Here is a 22,327-nt window from a genome sequence, read left to right on the forward strand (position 1 = left end):
GAAATCTCTACAGTAAAATTTAGAGTGACTAATGCTATTCTTAGGCTGTGATCCCTCTCAGAAATTTATGAAGGTGGGTGGGAGGGGGACACGGTCTGTCATTTTTATCCCCAAGCATTTTAAAAGAATTGTTAGACCTAACAGCAGATACATCTTGCTCTTTTTCTTTAGGAAGTATTTCTTAAGTGTCATCCAGTACACTTTCTAAATTCAAGAGCACTTGGTGTTAAAGACAAATGCGTTGCTGTGCAAAAGTAAGTTGCTTAACTGCCCTTCTATTCTGTTGATGTACAATAACTTATACCATGTTACACTTTTAATACAGCCAGAAAGAGAAAAACGTTTTAAATACTTAGTTGGTTTTTTTTTTACAGACGAGATAGCCTGTTTATATGGATTTTTTTAATTTCAGGAGATTTTACACATGTGTATATGTATGTACCTATCCACATACTTGTATGTGGAAGGTCACATTTGCAAGGTGATTTCTTTGAAATCTAAATCAGCTCAGACCAAAATACTTCTTAAGACTTGTGTTGGGGTGTTGCTTCAAAGATTTCATTTTTTGTCAGGGAAAAATGTAATGGATTCTGAAATAGGATCCTTGATCATGCATGTGTGTATGTATATAAAATCTCAAAAGACAGTTATGATCTCATAGAACAGCTGAGGTTGAAAGACACCTCTCAAGATCATGTATTTCAACCACCCTGCAAGGTCAGCTAGACCAAGTTGCCCAGGATTGTGTGCAGTTGGAATGTGAATGGAGAGACTGCAGTTTCTCTGTGCAGTGTTCATTTTGTACTGTTACATAAATGAATTATCAGTATTCAAAGATAAGTAAGAATTTTCCTGTAGTTACTAGAGTGATTACCAACCTATTTAAATTGCTTGCTCATCAGTAATTATTGTTTTCATCCAGCCACATGGACCTCATTATTTTTTATTATGGTCTACTTCTTTCATACACAGTGGATTCAGCTAGCTTCTAATTAGTACTTGTTAATTGCACTACCTGTAGTAGCCTTTTGTGTCTAAAGATAGGGAATGAACTTCTAAAGGAACTCATCTTTTACAGATTATTCAATGCCAAGGCTCAGTCAACTGGTTTATACAGATTTTGGGGTTCAGTCACGGGAAACAAGGCGTGTGATGCCACTAGGGATCAGGCTTGATTTCTTATATGGCTGCAGTTTTTAGTGAGTTTAGATTCCTGGCTGTTACTTTGTGTCAGATTAGATGGTTTGTTTTATTCACTAAGGAGTGGTGAAGGTGTATTTATGTATAAAAATGTATACTGCATATACTTATTTTTTGATCAGATCTAATTATCTTGTAATTATAAGGAAGAAAAAGTAACATGGCTTACTATGTACGTTACAAAATATTATAAAAAGACTGCAAGCAATGCAAAATTATTTTAAATGGTTAGAAGTTGGCCTGTTCACAATCAAGATTTTCTTTAAAAATCCAATATCAGCAGGAATTCTTTTTGCTTTTATTTTTTTTTTTCCATATTCTCCGTAGGGCAGTTTCTACTGAAACAGTTTCACTTAAAGTCTGTAATCTGTTTCTGTCGAAGTGCATACAAGACCAGTATCTTCTGCAATTATTAAGAAATGCAGACAGTATCAGCACCTGGGTTGCTGCTGAAATTGTAACATGTCACACAACTAAGGTTCGTCATTGTTTATTATTTACTATTAAATGGTTACTTATTTTTTATTATGTATGTGTTGTTATGTAGCAAAGCTACAAGAAATATTCTGAAATACACCTGTGAGTGGGCACTTAACAATTTGTTTTGTTGTCACAAGGAGGGTCTTGGATGTTTTCTAGTAGCAGGTGTCAAAACCTAATAGAATGTAAGAAATGGGTTTTCTTAGGAGAATACATGTCAAACTTTATCAAGGACACCTGGGTGACAGAAAAGGAAAAACTTGGTGTTGCAGGGAAATGTTACTACAGTCAACAGTTTTGATAACAAATTGAAAAAGAAAATGCATCTCTTCTTCCTTCTCATTTAATTTTATGATGTAGATTTACTATGTATATTTAGTATATATTTATGTATATATAGTATACTTTAATTTTTTTTTCAGCGGCAGGTGAGCTTGCTGTCAAAATTTCTTCTTATAGCAAAATGCTGCTACGAACAAAGAAATTTTGCCACTGCAATGCAAATCCTAGCAGGCTTGGAAAATCTTATTGTACGACAGTTACCAGTAAGTCTGGGACTCTGTTCTGTAACTACTTTGCTTAATATAATCTTGTTCCAATATGGACATTAATGTGAAAAACAAATTTTATTTTTTTTTATTGTAAGGCCTGGAAAATTTTACCTGCAAAAGTAGCTGAGATAATGGAGGAACTCAAAGCTGTTGAGGTACAGTATAAAGTCTTTAATGTAAAAATACTTCTTTGGGGTTGGAGAAGATGCAAGATGTGCTTAAATGGGTGCCTCTGCAGAATGAATACCACAATTATTACTTTGTATTATGAAGGAGATTTTAATTTGCCTTAAGACTTTTTTACTCTTCATTCAAGGGCTTACATAAATTTTAATCTCAGGATTTCTGTAACATTTGTCCTGTGGGACTAAAAATCAAAGACATTTCAAAGGAAACTAAAACATTAGATACACTAGGTATGCATTAGAAGATTTCTGCAGGAGCTTTGTGGCTGTAATCTGTTCTGAAAGGTCTTAAACGTTTATTTTATCACAGGCATTCTCTTATTGATCTATAGAATTTTGAAACATGGACTGAGGTTTTAAAATGCAATTTTGGCTGAAATTTAGAGCAATTAAAATTATGTATGAAGTATCTTTTAATTAAAGTAAGTTACTTTATTTGTGTACTTCAAAAAGTTTACCACCAGATTAATTTATGGTGTTGTCTTCAATTTCAATGCCAAAAGTTAATGTTCAAGACAAATAAATAGGTGTTCAATACGTGGAGAACCTGTAAAGCTTTCACTGATACTTAATGTGAGATTAATCTGTGTGCGTTTTTAAACTAGGTGTTTTTAAAAAGTGACAGCTTATGCTTGATGGAAGGAGACAGATTCAAAACTCTTCCAACAATTCCATCAGCCCATGTTTTGGCTATGCATGTCCAACAACTTGAAACTGGAGGATTTACAATGACAAATGGAGCTCACAAGTGGACTAAACTTAGGTAATTATTTTAATTATGTGTAGATCACCTAACTTTTTTATTAGAGTATTGTCTAATGGGATAATGAGAGCTAATGCAGCATTTCACAAGTTCAGTCATTTGAACATCTAACTAAAAGTACCTATAATATAGAAGAAAATGCTCAGTGCTTTTGAAAGTTTGCTTTTTTGGTTTATGCTTTTGTTTTTATCATCAGCAAAACAAACTAATCTTTTTTACCATATTCTCTTATAAGAAATATTGCAAAAGTTGTGAGCCAAGTTCATGCGTTTCAAGAGAATCCTTATACATATACACCAGATTTCAAGCTGCAGTCTTACCTCAGACAAAGAATAACTCGTTTTAAAGATGCAGACATTTCTGCCTTGGCAGCTGACAACTGTGCCAACTTCCACCAGATACCAGCAGAAAAACATTCTCGAAAAATTCAGGACACACTGCGCAGGATGAAAGCAACATTTCAGTAATTATTTATGTTTCGTCTGTTCTATTCCAAGTCTTGACTGTAAAACTGGATTAAGTTGACTTCATCTACTGGACCAATTCCCAAGCAAACACTTAAGAGAAGTGACTTAAAATACTATCACAAGTTGAAATTATTATATTTCTTAACATGAAATTATGAAATACTGACTGATCAGATTTGAATCACTGGCACCATGATGGTACATCAGAAGAATAAAAATAGACATAAAAGTAAAGAGAGTATAGGTGAAAAGGAATATTACTTTTGTCACTGTTCTTTAGCATAAACAAATAATTAACCTGAAAACAAATATCTAAAAAATACTGTGGAAATAAGTTAAAATTACACTTCTGTTGCAAAGTTGGACCAGGAGAGTTCAGAGTATACTTCATTAAATGTTGAATATATTTTTATATAGACATAGTACAATTATATCCTGTCACAGCATGCATTTAATTCATGAACACAGATCCTCTTTTATTCATTGACTGTTGGTGTGTCTTGCTTTTATGTTGAGTATTACGAAAACTATTGACTTAAATAATTGATTGTCTATTTCTTGAAGCATACTAAGGAAGGAGAAGAATGCTATCCTTCAACTTTTTTTGTTTGTTTGGCTTAAATGTCATTAGACTAACCTATTTCCAAATGAAAGTAAGATCTGAATCCAAGTAATATACCAGTTTGTTGCTCTGCTTCTGCACTCATGGCATTGTGAAGACAGTAAATGTGAAATTGTCTTTTTAATCTGTATTTGGCATAAGAGTCACTTTGCCAATTTGTGTATGTCTGTATGTGTGCACATTTGACTATGGCTTTTGCTTCTGAGGTTGCTTTTGTAGTTGCAGCACTCCAGCAGCATTTAATAGAAGATAACTGTGTGAAATTTGGATCTGCAACTTGTAAAACTTTGGTGCTAACCTAGTCATAGAGCTTGTAAGACCTTCTAAATGGGAATGAAATGGGTTGCTATGGCTAAGAAATTTGTTGAGCTACCCAGGTTTATGCAGAGCCAAAATGTTAAGGCTACAAATTGGTTGCAAATACAAGTATTTCTACTGGAGGGAGCAATGGTAGTGTTGAAAGAGAGGTAGGGAAGGGCAAAAAACAACAACAAAAAAACCAAAATAAGCACTGTCCTGAGAGTGATTTGCATAGAACTGTGTTTAAAAACTTGAAAAGAAAATGTTTTCAGAGATGGGCAGATATGAACTAAGTGTCTTGTCATGTGTTAGTGATGGAGAAGCATAACAATGTTAGAAATGGGAATGTGCACATGTCTAGTATTTTGCAAATTGTACTGTTGTATTTGACAGAAGTGCATCTGCACATGTTAAATTGTAGCTTTCTCAATGTTTAAGAGGAAAGCATCTCCTTTTCTCTTGTCAATAACAGCAATATATACATCACAGGCCTCTCTCATCTTTCTGAGTAAAAACGAGGTATGTCAATACTTTCCATTAAATACCTCAGTTACTTTGCCATACTAATACAATAATACTGACTTTTGTCTCTTATTTGTTTAAATACTGGAGATCTCAGTCCTCAACAGGGTTTTCTTGCGTTTGTTCTACTTTTAATATGATTTATTTTGTTATTTATCATATGTAGATTTAGCATGTCATTAATAACAGTATTCTGACTTACCCTTAAGGAAGTAAATGTGTTGCTGTTTCTCTAAAAATTGCCAAATGTGAAATCATTTAATCTTTATCTCCTATGTTTATATAATACAATGATTTAAGAATGTCAATTATAACCTTATCTTCAGACATACTTCATATATTTTATCTATGTGCATTTATTTTAAATAATTGTTTTTATTAGTAGTTATTTGGTTTTCTCTCAATTAAAAATTATCATTCACTTAAAGCCACGCCTTGCCTTTGAAAGACAGTGAAATTTTAAGTAGCATAAGCTTTACTAATGTAAAGAACTCCACAAAACTTGCATCATATGATCTTAATAAATGCATTTTATATGGTTACCAGTCAGACTGTTGAAATTGCTTTTATGGATTTTCTTACCATTTACATTTTGCACTCCTAAGAATTAATTCATATATTTCTTACAGTTTTTATCAGGATATAAAGCAACTACTATATCTACAAAATATTATGTTTATTCCATGACAATAACTGGTGCTATACGAGAATTTGAAAATAATCTCATATCTTACATATAATGCTTTGGTGTATCAGACCTTATATTGCTATTAATGCATAGTATTGAGTTATGGTACTACTTTGGGGTATTCTCATCCATCAGACATTTTAGATTTTGTATTTGGCCACCCCACAACAACAACAGCAACAAATATAAATAGCTGTTGGGAAAAAAAATCACTCCTTTACAAGGAAACTGGTTTATTTTTGTCCATGAACACTGGTGTATGCACATCTTATATGACACAGATTTCAGAATAAAGTTACATCTAGCATATAACTGTACTGCTTATTTATGACTAACAAGTAGTAAGGGTTGGACTAAAGTTTTCTCTCTTTGTGAGTAATGTCCTTTTAAAAGAAAAAACAGGACAAAACATGTCAAAGAACAAGTTCAGTTCTACCTAATTGGCAAAATATTATTGGCATCAAGTAATTGTATTGCATAAATTGTATGCAGTCTAGCCCTATGCTTCCATTCCAATACCAAACTAGAATTTTTGGGGAAAAAAATTGAATTTGTTCTTTAAGCCAGAATTGCCACCAGCTATCTTAGCTCTTCTTCATTTTTTCCATATTTCCCTGATCTTGTTTTTGTGCTTATTTTTTGAACAGTCACTCGTGGAGTTCTGAAATGAAGTCTGCTTCTTGGGAATCTTCCCAGTTCTGTGTATTGGTGCTCTTTGTGTGTCCCTTTGCAGGTGTCTGTCCCCAGGATCCCTTGGGTTTTAAGTCCTCCTGCCAGAGAGCTGGGAAGTGTGTCCTAGTTATACTAGCTCCATTTGAAATCAGGTTTCCAGCTCTAACACCTCTAGAAGCCTGCCAGGAAACAGGGATGAATTAATCTGGATCCTATGAATTATTCTGTTGAATCCCAAACAAAGAAGCTGGGAAATAATTAATGAATCAACACTGATTTACGATTCTGACAAATTTCTTTCTGTGGAAAACTTTCAACTACTTCTAGACTTTGCTTTATGTATTGGATTGGTTTCGTAAGCATTGCTGAGACTCATCACTTCTGTGAGTACTGTATGTGATTTGCAAAGATTTAATACTTGAGAAAATCTGTTTGTAAATTAAAAAAATAAATAAATAAGCTACAGTTTGAAAGCAGGAGAAGCCAACAATTTTTCAGTGTTAAACATATGGTTGACTGTTTCAATCCTTGATATTCTGATGAGGGAAAGAGTGCAGATAGACTCTTTTTCTCTCTCATAAATACAATCCAAAGCATAATCTTGTTTAAATTCCACATTATGTTCTGTTTAGAGCTAGCTTTTCCTTTTCTTTTTTCCTGAAAGTCTTTTTTTCTCAGAACATGCTTTATAAATAATTACTTTTAAATGATCTTGAGCTTTGAAGGACCCTCAAAGCATTGGAAATTCATACTTGAACAATATTTGAAAACTAAAGTCCTATAAGTGAAGCTTAATTGAGTGGTCATCTTTGGGATTTGCCTTATTAACAGATATTCTTCACCTATAAATGTTTTTACCTTCATTAAGTTTGCTATAAATGTAAGAAATTTTCAGATAGTCATTTTAACACTGCCTCCCACTACAATTTGCATTATAAAAGTGGTTTGGGTTTTTTTCCCCCAAGAGATCTTGTAATAATTTTAAGTACCAATAAATTACTAATTTGTGGTGGAATATTCCATTGGGGGCTTTTATGTGATTTCGTACTCTGATAACCCGCTAAAGTACATGTGAGAATGAACAATTTCACCTTTCAAGTTTCTACTTAAAAATTCCTGCAGCAAAAAGTTTGAAGAACATTTTAATGTGGCTGGTTTTAATCTATCAATGAGTGACAACAACCCCTGTAAGACTAGAAACTTTAATTTGCAGAATTGTCTCCTCTCCCTTTGCAGAGAGAAAAGCTCTTTAGTTCCTTCTATGTTTGAAGAAGGCTTTCAGCTATTATGTGAAGGTTCTTTGTAAATGATCTGAAAGTATTCCAGGACAGCTTCAGCCTGGCATTATTTTAGTGTGCAGCTTAAAATAATACTGATAGTTCAGTGTCTCACATGCAAGTGGAATTGGCAGTTGCCACGTTACATCAGGCCATTGCAGTAATCTAGTCTAGGATCTGGTCTTTGCATCATTCTATTTATTATTTTTTTAGTCTGATGTAAATGATGCTTTTGTAACTTGCCTAAAAGGTAGGAGTTTAATTATTGTCTTGTAAACCTGTCCTGTGTCTTAGCTGTAAGATTATTTAATTTCTCATTCTTATGCTAAGGTTGGTCTCATTCTGATGTTGACATTATGTAGATTTCATACATAGTGGATTTAGACACTAAAATAGATACTGTGTTTTAAACTGGTAGAATTTGATTCAGAGTACTGGACAATTTGAGTTGCTGTTACCAGAGAGGCATAATTTGGAAAGCTTGACTGGGCATGGGTGAGCCTAAGCATCACAGTCATAATTAAAATCTCTGCAAGGAGATGTTTATTTGTTGTCATATCTGATAAAACTCATAAACAGTAATAGGAGTAAATTATTCACCTAAGTAGTAGATACTCAATACTTTTTTTTTTTTGCAAACAAGGTAGTAGAACAGGTCTAGGAAAAAAAAAGAAGATGCTTAAATGACAGATCCACCTTTTTTTGGATAACAGTGGCTGACTGTGGCTTGTTACAAAAATGCAAGGTTGTGTCCAGTAAAGGCCTGAAGAGGTCTGCCTGCATGTGGAATTACTTCATGCCTTCATTAACATGCTCTAGTTTGTGTGGACCTCTGCAGGCAAGCTTAAGAATGTGATTAAAATTTAAAATTATCTTGACAACTTGGAATAATGACACACAATAAAATAAGGCATGTTACACAGATATATGCAAAATTCTGGGATAATCAGCTGCACAAGCATAGACTAGGATTCCTCAGGTTTTTTGTGGAAAAGGGAGGGTAAAGAATAAAGTCACTTATACTGGGGAAGCAGTGTCTTGATATCCCCTTGAGATATCTCCTAATTCTCTGTTTCCTGATGCAAGGAAGGGAAAGGGCAAAGGACTTGAAAATAAAAGGCTGAAAAAGGACAGATGACTCCTGAGATGAGTATATAGATCCACAGACATTAGCAAAGTAACTTTTCTCCACAAAGGTAAACTGCAGGTCAAAGGTTGAATGATTCTGTTAAAGACCATTGTTGGGATACAAAATCCCCTGAGTTAGTTTATTTAAATAAAAGATAATTAACCAAAAGACTGAAACCTAGAGAAGGATGTGGGGAACTCAATAGTTAGCAAAACACATGAAATAGCTGATGAAATACTGAATATCTTAGGCTGCATTTAAAATTGCAAGGATGATGTATTTTGAAGTGTCACAAATAGTCCCTGATTCTTTGTTTCTCCAGACCAATGGACATACTGAATACACTGTGCTCACATCCCTACCCGTACCACCTGCTTATCCCTCTGACAGCTGGGATGTGATTTGCTCTGGACGTGGTGTGAGCACAGTTTAGATATAACTGTGTATATAAGCTAGTGCTGGAACCATGGGGAACAGTCTTACTATTTAAGATTTTACACTGTTTAATAGTTAAACTAGTTGAAAATCTGAATGTGGAAAGCAATCAAGATGAAAGTTACCATGAGACAACAGAATTCGTGATTCAAAGGGAAAGAAAGGGATGAAAGAAGCAGAATAATAACACTGGGCTTCAAAAGAGCAAACTTCAACAAATCAAGGAATTGGTACATGAGGTCCTGGGGAAGGAATTGAATGGCAAAGAAAAATTGAAGGGAACTGAGAGTTTCTAAAAAGATGTCTAAAACAGGCCATAATTTAAGTATAACAACTGTCTGTCCTCATGCAAAGGAAAGAAAACTGTGGCTGCATTAAGGACTCATCAATGACTTAAAAAAATATACTGAAAAAAAGTAGGAACAAGAAGGCTGCATTGTCAAGAGCAGATATAAAAGAAGACCACAGCAGGTTAGGAAGAAAACTAGACAGACAAAATGCTTTTGTCAGCAAGGGAAAAGCAAAACAATTAAAATGAATATTTAAATATTTTTCTATTATTCAGTAAGAACTCTCTACTTACCGGGAGAGGTGAATAAGTATCAGATAGTGCAAAAGGCTGAAGTGCCTGCTGTTTCACTGCCCTACCCTCTAAACAATGCCTATCAAGATCAAAGTTAACGAGCACTGCTGATCAGAATGGGAGACTATCAAGCTAATTAGGTGTATTAGAACATTAACTTCTGATTAAATCTATTATATAATAGTAAGGAGGAAAATTGAAATAATCTTGGAATTATTGTGTTTTTGATTGAGGAAGAATGAGTGAGTTGCAGGGAACCAGAAAATAATACTATTTTTTAGAAGTGGGCAAGAGCACAAGAATGAGTGGAAAGGCAAGATAAAGAGAATGACAGAGAATCAGCCAAACTTTGATCCTAGAAGAGTTACTGAAAAAACTGTCTGAAAATCTGCAAGCACAGAGACTAATTTAAAAGGCTGACATGCATTTGCCCACAAAGTAATTTTTAAATACCCTAATGGTCCCCTTTCTCAGGGTAACTGTCCCAATAAATAAAAACAGTATATTGTATGTTGAAATCAATAAATGCCTTGACAACAGATCCTTCTGAGCTGATTATATATTAGGTTGCTAAGATTCAGGTGATGGGATTCTAGGGTGAATACACAAACATCATTTCAAAGGGTAATTACCAGTGTTTGTTAAAATGTGAAAGTAAATTGAGAGGGGGTAGGACTGCCCGTATGTTACAAGTGCAAAGCAGGTGCAGATCCCTCAGGGACAAGGCACGATGCTAGTAAGTGAAAGCTTTGGCTTTATCAAAAGTGTAGCATTCCCACAGTGGGAGTCCTGGGGGCCCAGTGCATTGCAGTCCTGCTCAGGAGTGAAGCTCAAGGGAAAGCCCTGCAGAAGTGAATAATGAAACCCGCACTGATTAACATTTCTTACAGATGCAATGTCCTGGTTTGCTCATTAACTAACTGGTGTAATGCAGGTGCTGCTGTCTGAATTCCAAGATCCACAGATGGTCTACAGCTTGGCAGCCATGCAGATGTGGAGGAAGTAAATTATCCTGGCTTACTGTAACAAGGTAAAACATACTTGGTTCTCAACACACTCAGAAACAAGCTATCATAGGTTACAGTAAAACAAGATAAAACCTGCTTGGGACTCTACGTACTCTGATGAGGGAGGCAACCTGTCTGAGGTTACCCTGAAGTCTTCTCACGCTCTACTCTGCATTACTGTGTGTAGGACCTGGATCAGTTGTGTCTGTGAATTTTACTGTTGAAACACAAGGTGGGATGGAAAGCACACTTACACAATATACAAGATTAGAACTCACAATAATCATGATAATGGTTTCAATTTAGGCTTTGTCTTACATTTTTGAACGATAAATATTAAAAGAAAAATAACTACAGAGCTTCAGAAAAAATCTCTGGGAACCATAATAGTTCACAAACTGAATATGAACCCATGTGCACAGTTTTCAAAAAGGAAAAAAAGAGGAAGGGTGGGGGGAAGCAGTGGAAGACCTGAGATGTACTGCACAAGAGCTATAGATGATAGAAGATTTTGCTCTATTTGGCGCTAGTGAAGCATCAGCAGGAATACTTTACCATTTAGGCACTGCACCTAAGACGCATACAGACAAAATGAAAGAATAGAGTACCACAAAAAAATGTATGTTTAGAAACATAAAATGAGAAAGACTGAAAGAATTGGACTTATACAGACAAGATTAGATTGAGCAGAACTGTGAATATGAAATGTTGCTGTAAAAAGCTGTAATAGTTGCAGAGTGAGGATTTTTTCATGTTCTGTGAAGCTTAAGTCAAGCACTATTAGATTTGAAGCAAGGGTGAATCTGTTTCAGGTTTTACATTGAAAAGCTTCACGTGAAGCACTGGAATAGGTTACCCCTCTGTAACGCACCTGTAGGATCCCTTTTCCTGTAAGTTTGTAAGAACAGATGAGATAAAACTGTCGTAAGTGCACAGGCCCACTTGTTCCCGTCCCTGTGAAGGGAGAGGGACTCAGTAGAGATCTTCAGTCCCTCTGTGTATCTCAGTAAAGTAAACTGGATACATATTCAAGTACTTAGCTGCAATCAGGGAATGCTATTAATTTGCTTATTAATTTAATTGTATTCCAGTCACTTTAATCTTCAAGGTTTTATTTGCATAAATGATTCATACTAAAAGCAGCAGAGAGGTTAGAGCTCAAGCCTGCTGTGCACATCCGTGTGTTGGGGGAGTCAGCTGCTGAGAACAGTCACCATTCCTGGAGTGTTCATGTGTGTATGTGGCGCTTAGGGACGTGGTTTAGTGGTGGACTTGGCCGTGCTGAGTTAATGGCTGAACTCGATGATCTTAGAGTTTTTTTCCAACCTAAATGGTTCTCCGATTCTGTCACTGCCTCAGCTAAATTTCTACAACTTTTCCCTTCCTTTATGTAGTAGTTTCCTGGATGTGAAGTCTTAATATAACCAGGAGGTGGCACAAGAGACCCTTTGCAGACTTTTAGATGTACGTGTCGCACTGTGAGCAAAGGTAACGTGAAAAACGGTCTTCCAGACGTCTGCCTAAAATCTGCCCATTAGAAACATACAAACACAAAATGGCAGGGTTTGTTGGGTTTTTTTTTTAAACGTGTTTTAAAACGAACATGTATTTGCATTCGGCGTTCAGCTGCTCCCTTTAATCTTTTAGAGAACACGCAAACACAGCTTCATAATTTTATATCTCAGTTACCCTCTATCCATGTGTAATGCACTCGTTACTGTAAAACCTGGCAAAAGACGTACACTGCATTGCTTGGAGGAAACTTAGACGTCAAATCGCAGGTTACAGGGGCAGTGTTAAGCATTTTACCTGATGACATTCCTGTCCTCACACGCTAAGCCCAGGTTTTCCCTTATGAGTAAACTGAGAGGGGATGTCAGGACATGTCTGTGCTCCCTGTTTGGTATACAGTGAAGGCAGACTTACTGTCGTTTATGCTCTGTTGCTACAGTTATATATCCTGCCAGTTATTCTCTTCTTCAGCCAATAGCAACATTTGCAGGATGCTTGATGAAAGTGACTGGAATAAAGAAAATAGGAAGAAATGGTGTATAATGAGGAATACAGAAGGGGAAAAATACCTAGAAATGAGAAATGGAGAAGAGCCTTGAAGTCAGGAAAAAAAAAAAGGTAACATTTATTTCCATTTAATTTGAACAGACTGGTTTTGGAGCAGTACAAAGACCTGATTTATATTAGGTGTAAGTTAAAGGAAGGAAGAGTCAGTAAAACATTTTCACTGCTGGGACCAATGCATTTCAAAGCTGCATTGTATGGCATAGACGAGGATGGGCACAAAGGGTGATAGATGACCCAAGGCTGCCAGCTGTGATAGCTCATTCTCCTGCTGACTGACTCATCATGCTCAAATGCTAACTCTAAAATCAGGGGGGAAAATGATTCATTCTATAATAGCTGGAAGTGAAAAATTACTTTCAAGAATGATAAATGCTTTGGTCAGTATTGCTAAATTTCTTCAGAAAGTATTTGTGGGAAACATGAATGTAATGGAAAATTTCTTATTTAATGCATTCTTACTTTTCTATGTTGTTAAATGTAACTTCAGAAGTAACCATCATGAAAAAAAATATCCCTCAGCAGACTGACAAAGAAAAAGGCCTTGATGTAAAATGTGAAATTAGCCTGTTGAGTTTTGAAAAGATTTCAAGGTGTCTAAGTGTGACATTTTGTAATCTTAATCAGATTGTTAGTTTGAATGTTCTGAACAGTTACTGAAACCAGTGGGATTTATGTGAATTTGCATATGCACATAAATATGCATAAACTTGTAAATGCATCTCATATCTCTAGATAATTCATATTTTTAAAACAACGCAGATCCTAAAGCATATTTATGCATCTAACAATTAATACCTATCTACTTTGGAAAATAAAACAATTTCTAAAGCCTCTTTTCATGCTGCTTCCTTTCAAATAATAGTTTTTAAACTAGTCTAGACAGAATTAAACCAACTACAGAGTTCTGAGCAGTTTTGTTTGAGCAGTGTCCATAGAGATCTCTCTCAATAGCGATATGATAGCAGTGAGTGCTGAAGAAGGATTTACAGTCCTGAAACTATAATAGTTTGTCTAATAATAAATGAATAATAAATAAATAAATAAATCTGGTGCTGAAGCTTGCTTCTGTACCAACAGCCATACATGTTTTAAATGTAGACCTGATTCATATTGAATTTTAATTTTTTAATAAGTTTAAATATGGGTAAGGAACCATTAAAAGCATCACACATTAAAGTGTTTTATTAATATTTGCAGCATCTCTACAGAATGTATATATTTTTAAAACATTTCACTGATTCTGCTTGGCTGCTGGTGGCAGCCTTGTGTTAAGGAGCCATGGGAGCTCTTGGCATTTTGAGTGCTGTGTTGATTTAGATCAATTCTGAACATGATGAAACATTTAATATTCATCTATGCATTGTCACTATGTTTATTTCAGGCCCTCGTGGTATTTCTGCGCATATGGTCTTTAAATTCCTCATGGAAAAGTAGTTCTTATTCTTGTCAAAGAGGAAAGATTATAATAATTGATAATACAAATGGCCCCTAACCATTGTTTTTAATGCTTTTAGTGATTACTCAGCAATGGAATGGTTGGATAAACACATCAAGGCAAAGACCCTATTGTACAGTAGATGCCAGCAGCCCTTGCTTCCCCCGGCAGGCCTTCCCAGGGAATCTGTATGTCCACAGGTGAACACACATCTTTCTGTGTGGTATAAACTGCCTTTTTTTTTAATCTTCGAGTTGCTTCACCATCTAGCTACTCCCAAGGACCACAGATTCACTCTACTCTGGTCTCCCAGGACCCTCCACTGTTACAGTAAAGGGTCATCTGCTGGTACAAAATCACAGTCCCTTCCTTTGATCTTGTGTACCCCCACTGCAGCAAAGCCAAGTGGTAGCAGTTTTCTCCAGTATCTGAGGGGAACCTGAGGTACTTGGCAACCCTTGACTACTCTCTCTTCAGTTCCCTGATAGCTTCAATAGGGAGGGAATATCTCAGCACAATCTTGCCCCTCTGCAGGGCTCTGAACTGGCTTACTAAGGCAGAGCTGAGCTTTCGACTGGAAGATGTGGAAGAGCAATGAATTCTCAAAGGCCAAGCTGTTATCCCAAAATATTTCTATTATCAACTACCTAGTAGGCATCCAAACAGGACTAGGTAGTTCTGCAGAACCTCCTCAGCATGAAACAAGCGTTGTGTGTATACATTTCTTCAAAGCTGAACGGGAAGGTGCTGACTCCACAAAGAGGGCATCTGTGTATTCTGCAAACATCTGCATAAAGTATTGCCATTATCTACTACAGTAAATGGATCTTCAGACTCCTGCTAGTGGCAATCAGGTTGGTATGTCTGAGCTCTTTGTCTCTGCCTCCCTATAGTTGCAGAGTAAAAGCCACTATCTGTTCCTGTCTCTACTCTGACAAATTTCATTAGTGTGAGCAGGTTTTCATCCCATTGGTAATATCACTTGATTTTAAACATGGTATTTCTGAATCACAGTTTCCCAGAAGGCTTTCAAACAAGCATCTAATGAATAATAGAAACAGAAAGAAGGCAGCTTAAGAATTTCAGATAAAATTAAACTAGCATCTGTTAAATGTTGTAGCAGTCATTTCATTCAGAAGTCATCTGCCATCCATCCAAGATATTTGTACATTTTATGTGTAATGGAAATGAGATTTGGTTTAACTTTGTCACAATGTGATCAGTTTGTGGCTCTGGGAGCTCAACATATGACACCATCTTTCTGCAGTGCCATTTGCTTCAATACAATGCAATTAATAAACCAGCAGTGTATAAAGATGTAATTTGCAGCTCAGATGATAAAAATGTTTTAAAATCTGTAAAGGCAGATGTATCAGTGGATGCTAAAACTCAAGATTTTCCTTTTTTAGAGCTCCATACAACAGCTTTCCAAGTGTCCTTCTTTGTTGACATCATAGACATAGATTCTTTCATACTTTAAAAAAATATTTGTATAGAGATATATAAGTATATAACATACATAAGAATGTAAGTAGCATATAAGTATATTATTTATAGTTATGTATAATATTTTGTTGGTACTAGGAATGGAAATAATTCTAGGCACATGGGACATATTGATCTTTAGGATGGGATTTTGCCCTATCTGTGATGCAGAATGCTGTTAAAGTAATCAGAAAAATTTATATTCAGAAGGAAGCTTGCAGAAAAGTTATACTTCCTTTTTCTGACATTCATGAGAGTTTAGTCCTTGATAATGGCATTTTGCCTGACTGCTGGGAAGGCTTGCCAGGATTCTGCAAGCAGGCAGTGGCACTGGTATTCCCAATACTGACTGGAGAGGTTGCTGCCAGGCCACATGTTAAGTACAGCTGACTCAAGGGACTTGTCATTTAGTAATTCAGTGAACAGAGCAGATTCCTGTATGTCTCCTCTCCATCACATGCCTGCTTGGTCTGCTCAGTGAAATATATTGCCGACAGAATTGTCTAATGCTCAGAAGTTCTGGTATTTTAAAACATTTGCTCAGGTTTGTGGTGGAGGTAATCTTCACATTTACGTAACGAAAATAATAGTTAAGAAATAACCCGTGCTTGGAATATTTGAGGTGGGGAGGGTGAAGATGGGTGTGGGGGGTGGTATTATAAAATGGAGGAAATTTAAAAGCAATCTTGAACAATTTGGTCAAGTAAACATTCTAAACTTTTCATTGTTAATCAAAAAATGCTTGGGAAGGATATATGGATGAGATTTCAAGTAATTAGATATCAAACACCTTCATATGGTAAAAAACCCCACAAATATATATATATATATATATCCTGCAGGGCTTTGTCCATGCTAGAGATATTTGTGGACTTCTTTAAGTAGATAACATGTATGGGAGGTATTAATGCTTGAATGTTTACTTAGACATGTTTATACCAGTTGCCTCAGTTTCCTCCAGGAAGCTTGTTTGGTGGGCTCAGGCTGCTGCTGCAGTGCATGGTGCAGTGTCGATCCCTTCCTACACAGGCCAGAAATAAAGGGCTCCAGGAGGGCTCTGGTCATGAATGGTTGTGGTTCTAAATCAGTTATATAGACACCTTTAAATAAAGGTGACAATCGTGTTTATGTTTTTGTTTGGTTAGAGACAAACTCTTGAACAGTGTCATCACTGGTAGAGCAGAGCAGGACTCAGAGTATGCCATGAGGATGAACAATCAAGGAAAGACAGAGCTTAAAACGGGTTCACAAGTTAAACTTGAATATGATCCGATGAAACAATTTTCTAGTAAACAAAAACCTGTAGGATTTCATGATAAATGGATGTAGCTACTACATCTGGAGTGGACAAGAGGTTGAAATGTTTGTTTTAGGAAAAGATAGACAAAGAGGGTTTGAATAAAACTTTTTACTGGATTAGTATAAAGAAAAATATATATCTTATAAGATTAAAACTGAATAAATTGGAAGATTTAGACATATATCAGGTATGATGGTTTCAGTCTCCAAACCTCTGTCTGTCAGCCTAAGAAATATCTAGAAGCATGGTTACAGTAACTGTTACCGATGAGAAATGCAGCAGGAGTGGCAGAATAACAGGGCCAGTCCCAGGGTTAATGGACAATAGAGCACTGGGTTTGTGTGCAGGTGGTAGAGGTGAGTGTAAAACAAAAGGCAAAAACAAGGACAGACAAATCAGTCATGATTTCTGGAGGCAGAGTGATACCAAGCAGGGGCATGATAGGAATTATCAATCGTGTGGAAGTTCCATTCTATTCTTGCACGGGAAGGGAGGGTGAAAAGGGGAGAGAATTCGAGGTAACCCTGCGGTAAAAAACTGCCCCAAATGGACCAGGAACCTTTTGTCAATATACTATAGAGGCATTACCGCAGCAGCCAAGTGTTTCTCTTGCACACAAAAAACAGAGATGAACGGGAACATTTCTGAAAGACACGTGTAGGTAATAAGAGAAAAGACAGGAAGAGTAATAGAGTGGAGATACCTGTGTGACCTGCATAGCTGAAAGAAATCTTGGAGGAAAGATACGGATTCTGTAACCTCAGCAGAATGTTAATACTAAGGCAGTAAATGTCATTTTCTGATCTTTAGTCCAGAAACCATACTTTTATATAATCCACCGGAAGCTTGTCTATTCATAGAACCCAATGACCTTGACATTTATCTTTTTCTGTTTCACAACCTTCTTCTCCAATCCTCTCAGCCTGTGCCTGTTCTTATAACCTGATGCTGCAGTCCCGGAGAACGCAGCGAGTTTCTCCAATTGCCTGCCTCAGGCTGTCTCGGGAACCCAGTGTTCGGCCCGGAGAGGAGCAGGCTTAAGAAGAACCCTTTAAACTGTGGATCTGGTGCTTGAAAAGGAACGAAAAAGCGAACCCCGGGGGAAGGTAGAGCGGAAGCAGCAGCAGCGTCCACTCTCCGGCAGCGGCCGGGGATGCTGGTCCCCTTGCGCTCCCCCGGGGGTACATTCCCCAGCGCCGTTTGAGGCCGCTCAGCTCCATAAATGCCATTTGCATGGGGATAGGATGTAACAAGAGCTGTAAATCACTGATGGCGGAGTGAGCTCCTCAGGGGCAGACACGGCGGAGCCGAGCCTCCGCGAGCTGAGGCAATGTGTGAACGATATCTTTTGTTGGGGGAGAGGACTGATCGCAATTAGATGATACTTATCTGGCCCTTTGATGTGTATTTACACAAACAACGTTTTCCTCCGGGAGTTGAGGTATAAAGTAGGGGCGCGCTCTCCTACACCCTCCTTCCCGGCATCTCTGAAACAAGGCAGGATGACCAAGGCCCCTTTCTCCGTGGAGTGGTTGTCCCAGAGCAGCCAGGCTCTCAAGAGCCCCACCGAAGGCTCTCCGCACCGAGCATCTTCCGCGGGCCACCGGCCCGGCTCTGGCTCCAGTCCTGGCTCTGGCTCCAGCCCCGGCTCGAGCGAGCGGAGCCGGGAGCAGTCCGCCGGGCCGCGGGCCGGGAGAAGCGGCAGGAGCAGGGAGCACATGGCGGCCACTCTCGCTGCAGGTAACCGCGGTGTCCGCGACCGTCGGGGCGTTCTGGAGCTCCCGTGCCGGGGGAGGAGGGCGGGCGGGCCTGGGCCCCCCCGGGGCCCCGGGAAGGCACCACTGCGCTGTGGCGGAGGAGGCGGGCGGTTGCCGGGCGCGGCTGACCCTTTCCTCCTTCTCTCGTGTCCTCAGGAGCAGACGGGCGGCCGTCGGGAGCGGGGCAGCCCGTGCCTGAGGAGGGTCCCGAGTGCTCGGGCCCCGAAGAGCCCGGTGGCCGCGGCGGGCGGCGGCTGCGCACGGCGTTCAGCGCCGAGCAGATCAGCACCCTGGAGAGCTCCTTCCAGCGGCAGCAGTACCTGGGAGCCGCCGAGCGCCGGCAGCTGGCGGGCAGGATGCGCCTCTCCGAGGTGCAGGTGAGCGCGGGGGGCAATGGCTGCGCCATGGGCTTATTGAATAAGGACAGCATAGTTCTGATAAATAACAAGATAAAGAACAAGCTGCGTGCCGTTGTAACCTCACCTTTTTTCCCCCCCCCCCTTGCTTTTCCCCCAGATCAAGACTTGGTTTCAGAACCGCCGGATGAAGCTCAAGCGGCAGCTGCAGGAGTTGAGGACGGAGCCCTTCTGCAGCCCCCCTCTCCCTTACGGACCTCAGGGCGGTGTGGTGCCCTTGCCTCTCGCATACGTGGCCCGACCACCACCTCTGCCCCGGCAAGGGGCCGCCTCTGAGGGCTTCACCTTGGCGGCTCTGCCGGCACCCGCCCTGGACCTCAGCAGCGCCTGCAGATCACAACCAGTTGGCTTTTGGGCGGCACCCTGCTTTGTGGGGTACAGGGATCCCAGAGCTTTCTTGCTGGGTGTCTGACCCTCTGATATGGACTATGACTAAAGAGGATTTGCACTACTGATAGATATTTGGGCTGCCCTTGTCTGTAACTGCCTGGCGGAGTTATGATGCAGCACTGAACAAAACATTTTACAAAGACATGCTGGACAACCTGGACTATGGACTTCAGGCCTCTGCATTTATAGGCAACTATAAAACAGAAACAGAGTGGGACAAAAACTAATATAAATGGAATCCTTTAATAAACCTATTTTATTTTCCAGCTTTCATGTGAATTCCTTCCACAAGGAATGTAGAGCTATTCATTCTGCCCCAAAAGAAAGCTCCTCTTCATTAAAGGAAGCATAGACTCCTTATTATCTAGATTTGTTCTGCCCCTCTGCAATTTACTGAGCATGAGTGCAAAAAAGTGTGAATTTCCCCCTGCCTTCTAAAACAGGTATCCAACCCCTTCAGCTACTTCCTAGATGGAATTTTCTGTCATGGGACTGTGCCTTTAACCAAATATGTGGATACACCTGTTACTTAATATTGGGTTTGCTATAGTAGTGGAACAGATGTTTTTGTTGGAGACCCTTAAAAAACATATTTGTAGTATGTTAAGATGTAAAAAGTTGCATTCTAAACAAGTATGATAATATATCTTCATGCTTTCACGTGCAGCCTCAGTAGATTAGTAAGAACATCTTGCCTAAAGAGACCATGGAAAGGATCTTGAAATGTCTTATCTACAAAATAGTATCTCATCATCTCACATACAGGTAATGGGGAATGAGGGTGATGATCAAAAGAAATTTAACATTCCAATGCTGTTTTTCCGTAAGTGGCAGTAAAATTCCTTCCCACTGTGCTATGCACTTTCAAAATTTGAATAATGTTCTAGTAAACTTATGGTCAAAATGGCCTGATTTCAGGCCAGAGAAAGGGCTCTGAGAAGTAAGTGATCCTTGACTCATGTAAGTTAACATAAATCTTTCAAAGTCAATTGTCAAGTACCATGAAAAGAGCAATAAATATTTCCACTTTAGAGGTGATCTCGAGGGTTATTGAAAGATTTCCGGCACATTTGTAATCTGGGTTTCTGTAATGAATTCTCTGAAGGTTCTCTGTCAGTATCCTTGAAAACACCTCTTTTCTTTTGTGTACGGGAGCCAATCTGCCACTTGAGTACATTTGTCTAGTAAAAAGCAACATTATGTGCCGCTGCGGGCAGTGGGTTTTGCAGACGCATTTGGAAGTCTCCTTAATTATTTCCTAATCAGTTTTGTATTTTTCTAGCCTTTTGAGATACTACTATTTGTTTACAATTGATTAAAATTCCCATTCAATGGAGGCTTATTTCTCGAAGTCAGGTATTACTAAACGCTTATTTATTCGAAGAGATCTCTGGGACTCCTTCAAATGTCATTAGGAAACTGAAATGTCTCCAGAAAGCTCTGAAATGGTGAATATTTTCCTCTTGCTCTAAAGCAATGACGTTTAAAATACCAAAATAGTCAAGGCCAATAAATATATAATTTACTTTAAAAAAAGTGTTAAGCGTGAGACTATAGATGTGGCTATTCCGTTTTCAAGAGAATAATTGAAGGGTTAGGTGTTCCCTTTATAATCTTGTATGGCCACAGTGGAGAACCCCGCCTCTACTCCAAATGCTCTGCTCACCCCGTACAAAAGGAACAGTAATAGCCCCTCGTGCTCTTAGAGGCGAGAGGGGCGGTCTGGGGGGGGCGAGGGGAGGGAGCTCTGAAGGGACCGACGGGGACCGAGACTACCCGCAGCGTTGCGGGAGCACCCCAGCCCCGGACCAAATGGGGAGAGGGTGAAAGGGAAGTGGGAACGGACAGCACCGCAGCTGGGCCTGGGAAAAGTGAGAGACAGATGAAAGGGCTCAGGAGGAGAGGGGGAGAACAAAGTGCTCCCACCTGCGGAGGGGAACTGTTTCCGTGGGGACAGGGTTCGTGCGGGGGAGGAGGGTGTCGCCGTCTTCTCAACCTAAGGGTAGTGACGGAGAGGCAGGAGAACACTTTATCAAGTCCCCAAGTGTTCCCGGTAAGACGTCTTCTGGGGCAGCTCTGTCTGGGCCCTCATCCCCCGGATCTGCCCCCCCAGCGCCGCTGCAGTCCCGGGCCGGTTTGGCCCGTCCGAGGGGGCAGCGGTGCGGAGCCGGCCCCGGTCGAGCCGAGCTTGAGAGCGAGCGGGGGAACAGTTTCCACTCTGTGCGAAAGTTTAGAGCAAGACAAGAGACAACGAGAGCTGCTCGGAGCCACACGTAGTGCTGCGATCCTTGCCATGATTTAACTCCACGGGGATAGTGGGGTCCACGCCGGACAGGCGAGGCTGTGAGGCCAAGCGGCACCGGCCACGGGGCAGTCTCGGAGGTGGTGGTTGTGCGTGCGGGGTGGGTGTATGCGGCTCCCCGTGTCCTGGCTGAGGCTGGCGGGTTTCGTGCCAGGGGCGAGGGCTGGTTAGTGGCACTGACGGGGCGCCCTATCTCTGGGCGTACGAGCTGCAGAACGGCTGGAGAGCCAGAAGCCGGTGTCTGAAAGAGTGCTAATGGTCACTTAACATAATGACTCCTTG

The 22,327-nt window shown here is 39.4% G+C and overlaps 2 protein-coding genes across 3 annotated transcripts in view; both read left to right on the plus strand.

Annotated features, from left to right (window-relative positions):
- The window catches only part of KNDC1 (kinase non-catalytic C-lobe domain containing 1), a 60,213-nt gene extending 54,123 nt beyond the window's left edge, over nucleotides 1-6,090 (plus strand). For both annotated transcript variants that reach the window (XM_027672190.1, XM_027672191.1), the window contains exons 25-30: nucleotides 172-254; nucleotides 1,528-1,678; nucleotides 2,103-2,225; nucleotides 2,327-2,386; nucleotides 3,022-3,179; nucleotides 3,415-6,090. In XM_027672190.1, coding sequence (XP_027527991.1) covers nucleotides 172-254; nucleotides 1,528-1,678; nucleotides 2,103-2,225; nucleotides 2,327-2,386; nucleotides 3,022-3,179; nucleotides 3,415-3,646 — 807 coding nt within the window. In that variant the 3' untranslated portion in view covers nucleotides 3,647-6,090. The remainder of the gene's footprint in view (nucleotides 1-171; nucleotides 255-1,527; nucleotides 1,679-2,102; nucleotides 2,226-2,326; nucleotides 2,387-3,021; nucleotides 3,180-3,414) is intronic.
- A 12,592-nt stretch (nucleotides 6,091-18,682) lies between these two features.
- On the plus strand, nucleotides 18,683-20,009 carry LOC113961672 (transcription factor LBX2-like). The gene is made up of 3 exons (XM_027672118.1): nucleotides 18,683-18,920; nucleotides 19,094-19,314; nucleotides 19,454-20,009. Exons 1-3 carry the CDS (start codon nucleotides 18,683-18,685, stop codon nucleotides 19,763-19,765), a joined length of 771 nt encoding a protein of 256 aa, XP_027527919.1. The 3' UTR covers nucleotides 19,766-20,009.
- Nucleotides 20,010-22,327: the final 2,318 nt, after the last annotated feature.

This window comes from Neopelma chrysocephalum, unplaced genomic scaffold, assembly GCF_003984885.1.
Source record: "Neopelma chrysocephalum unplaced genomic scaffold, ASM398488v2 Primary Assembly neopelma1_97390, whole genome shotgun sequence".
Classification (NCBI taxonomy): domain Eukaryota; kingdom Metazoa; phylum Chordata; class Aves; order Passeriformes; family Pipridae; genus Neopelma; species Neopelma chrysocephalum.

Excerpts from the sequence above, each read along its gene's own strand:
- LOC113961672 (XM_027672118.1), top strand. The coding sequence starts at position 18,683 with ATGACCAAGGCCCCTTTCTCCGTGGAGTGGTTGTCCCAGAGCAGCCAG. Across the intron at positions 18,921-19,093 it reads GGCGGCCACTCTCGCTGCAG|GAGCAGACGGGCGGCCGTCG; the intron begins GTAACCGCGGTG and ends TCGTGTCCTCAG. Across the intron at positions 19,315-19,453 it reads TGCGCCTCTCCGAGGTGCAG|ATCAAGACTTGGTTTCAGAA; the intron begins GTGAGCGCGGGG and ends CTTTTCCCCCAG.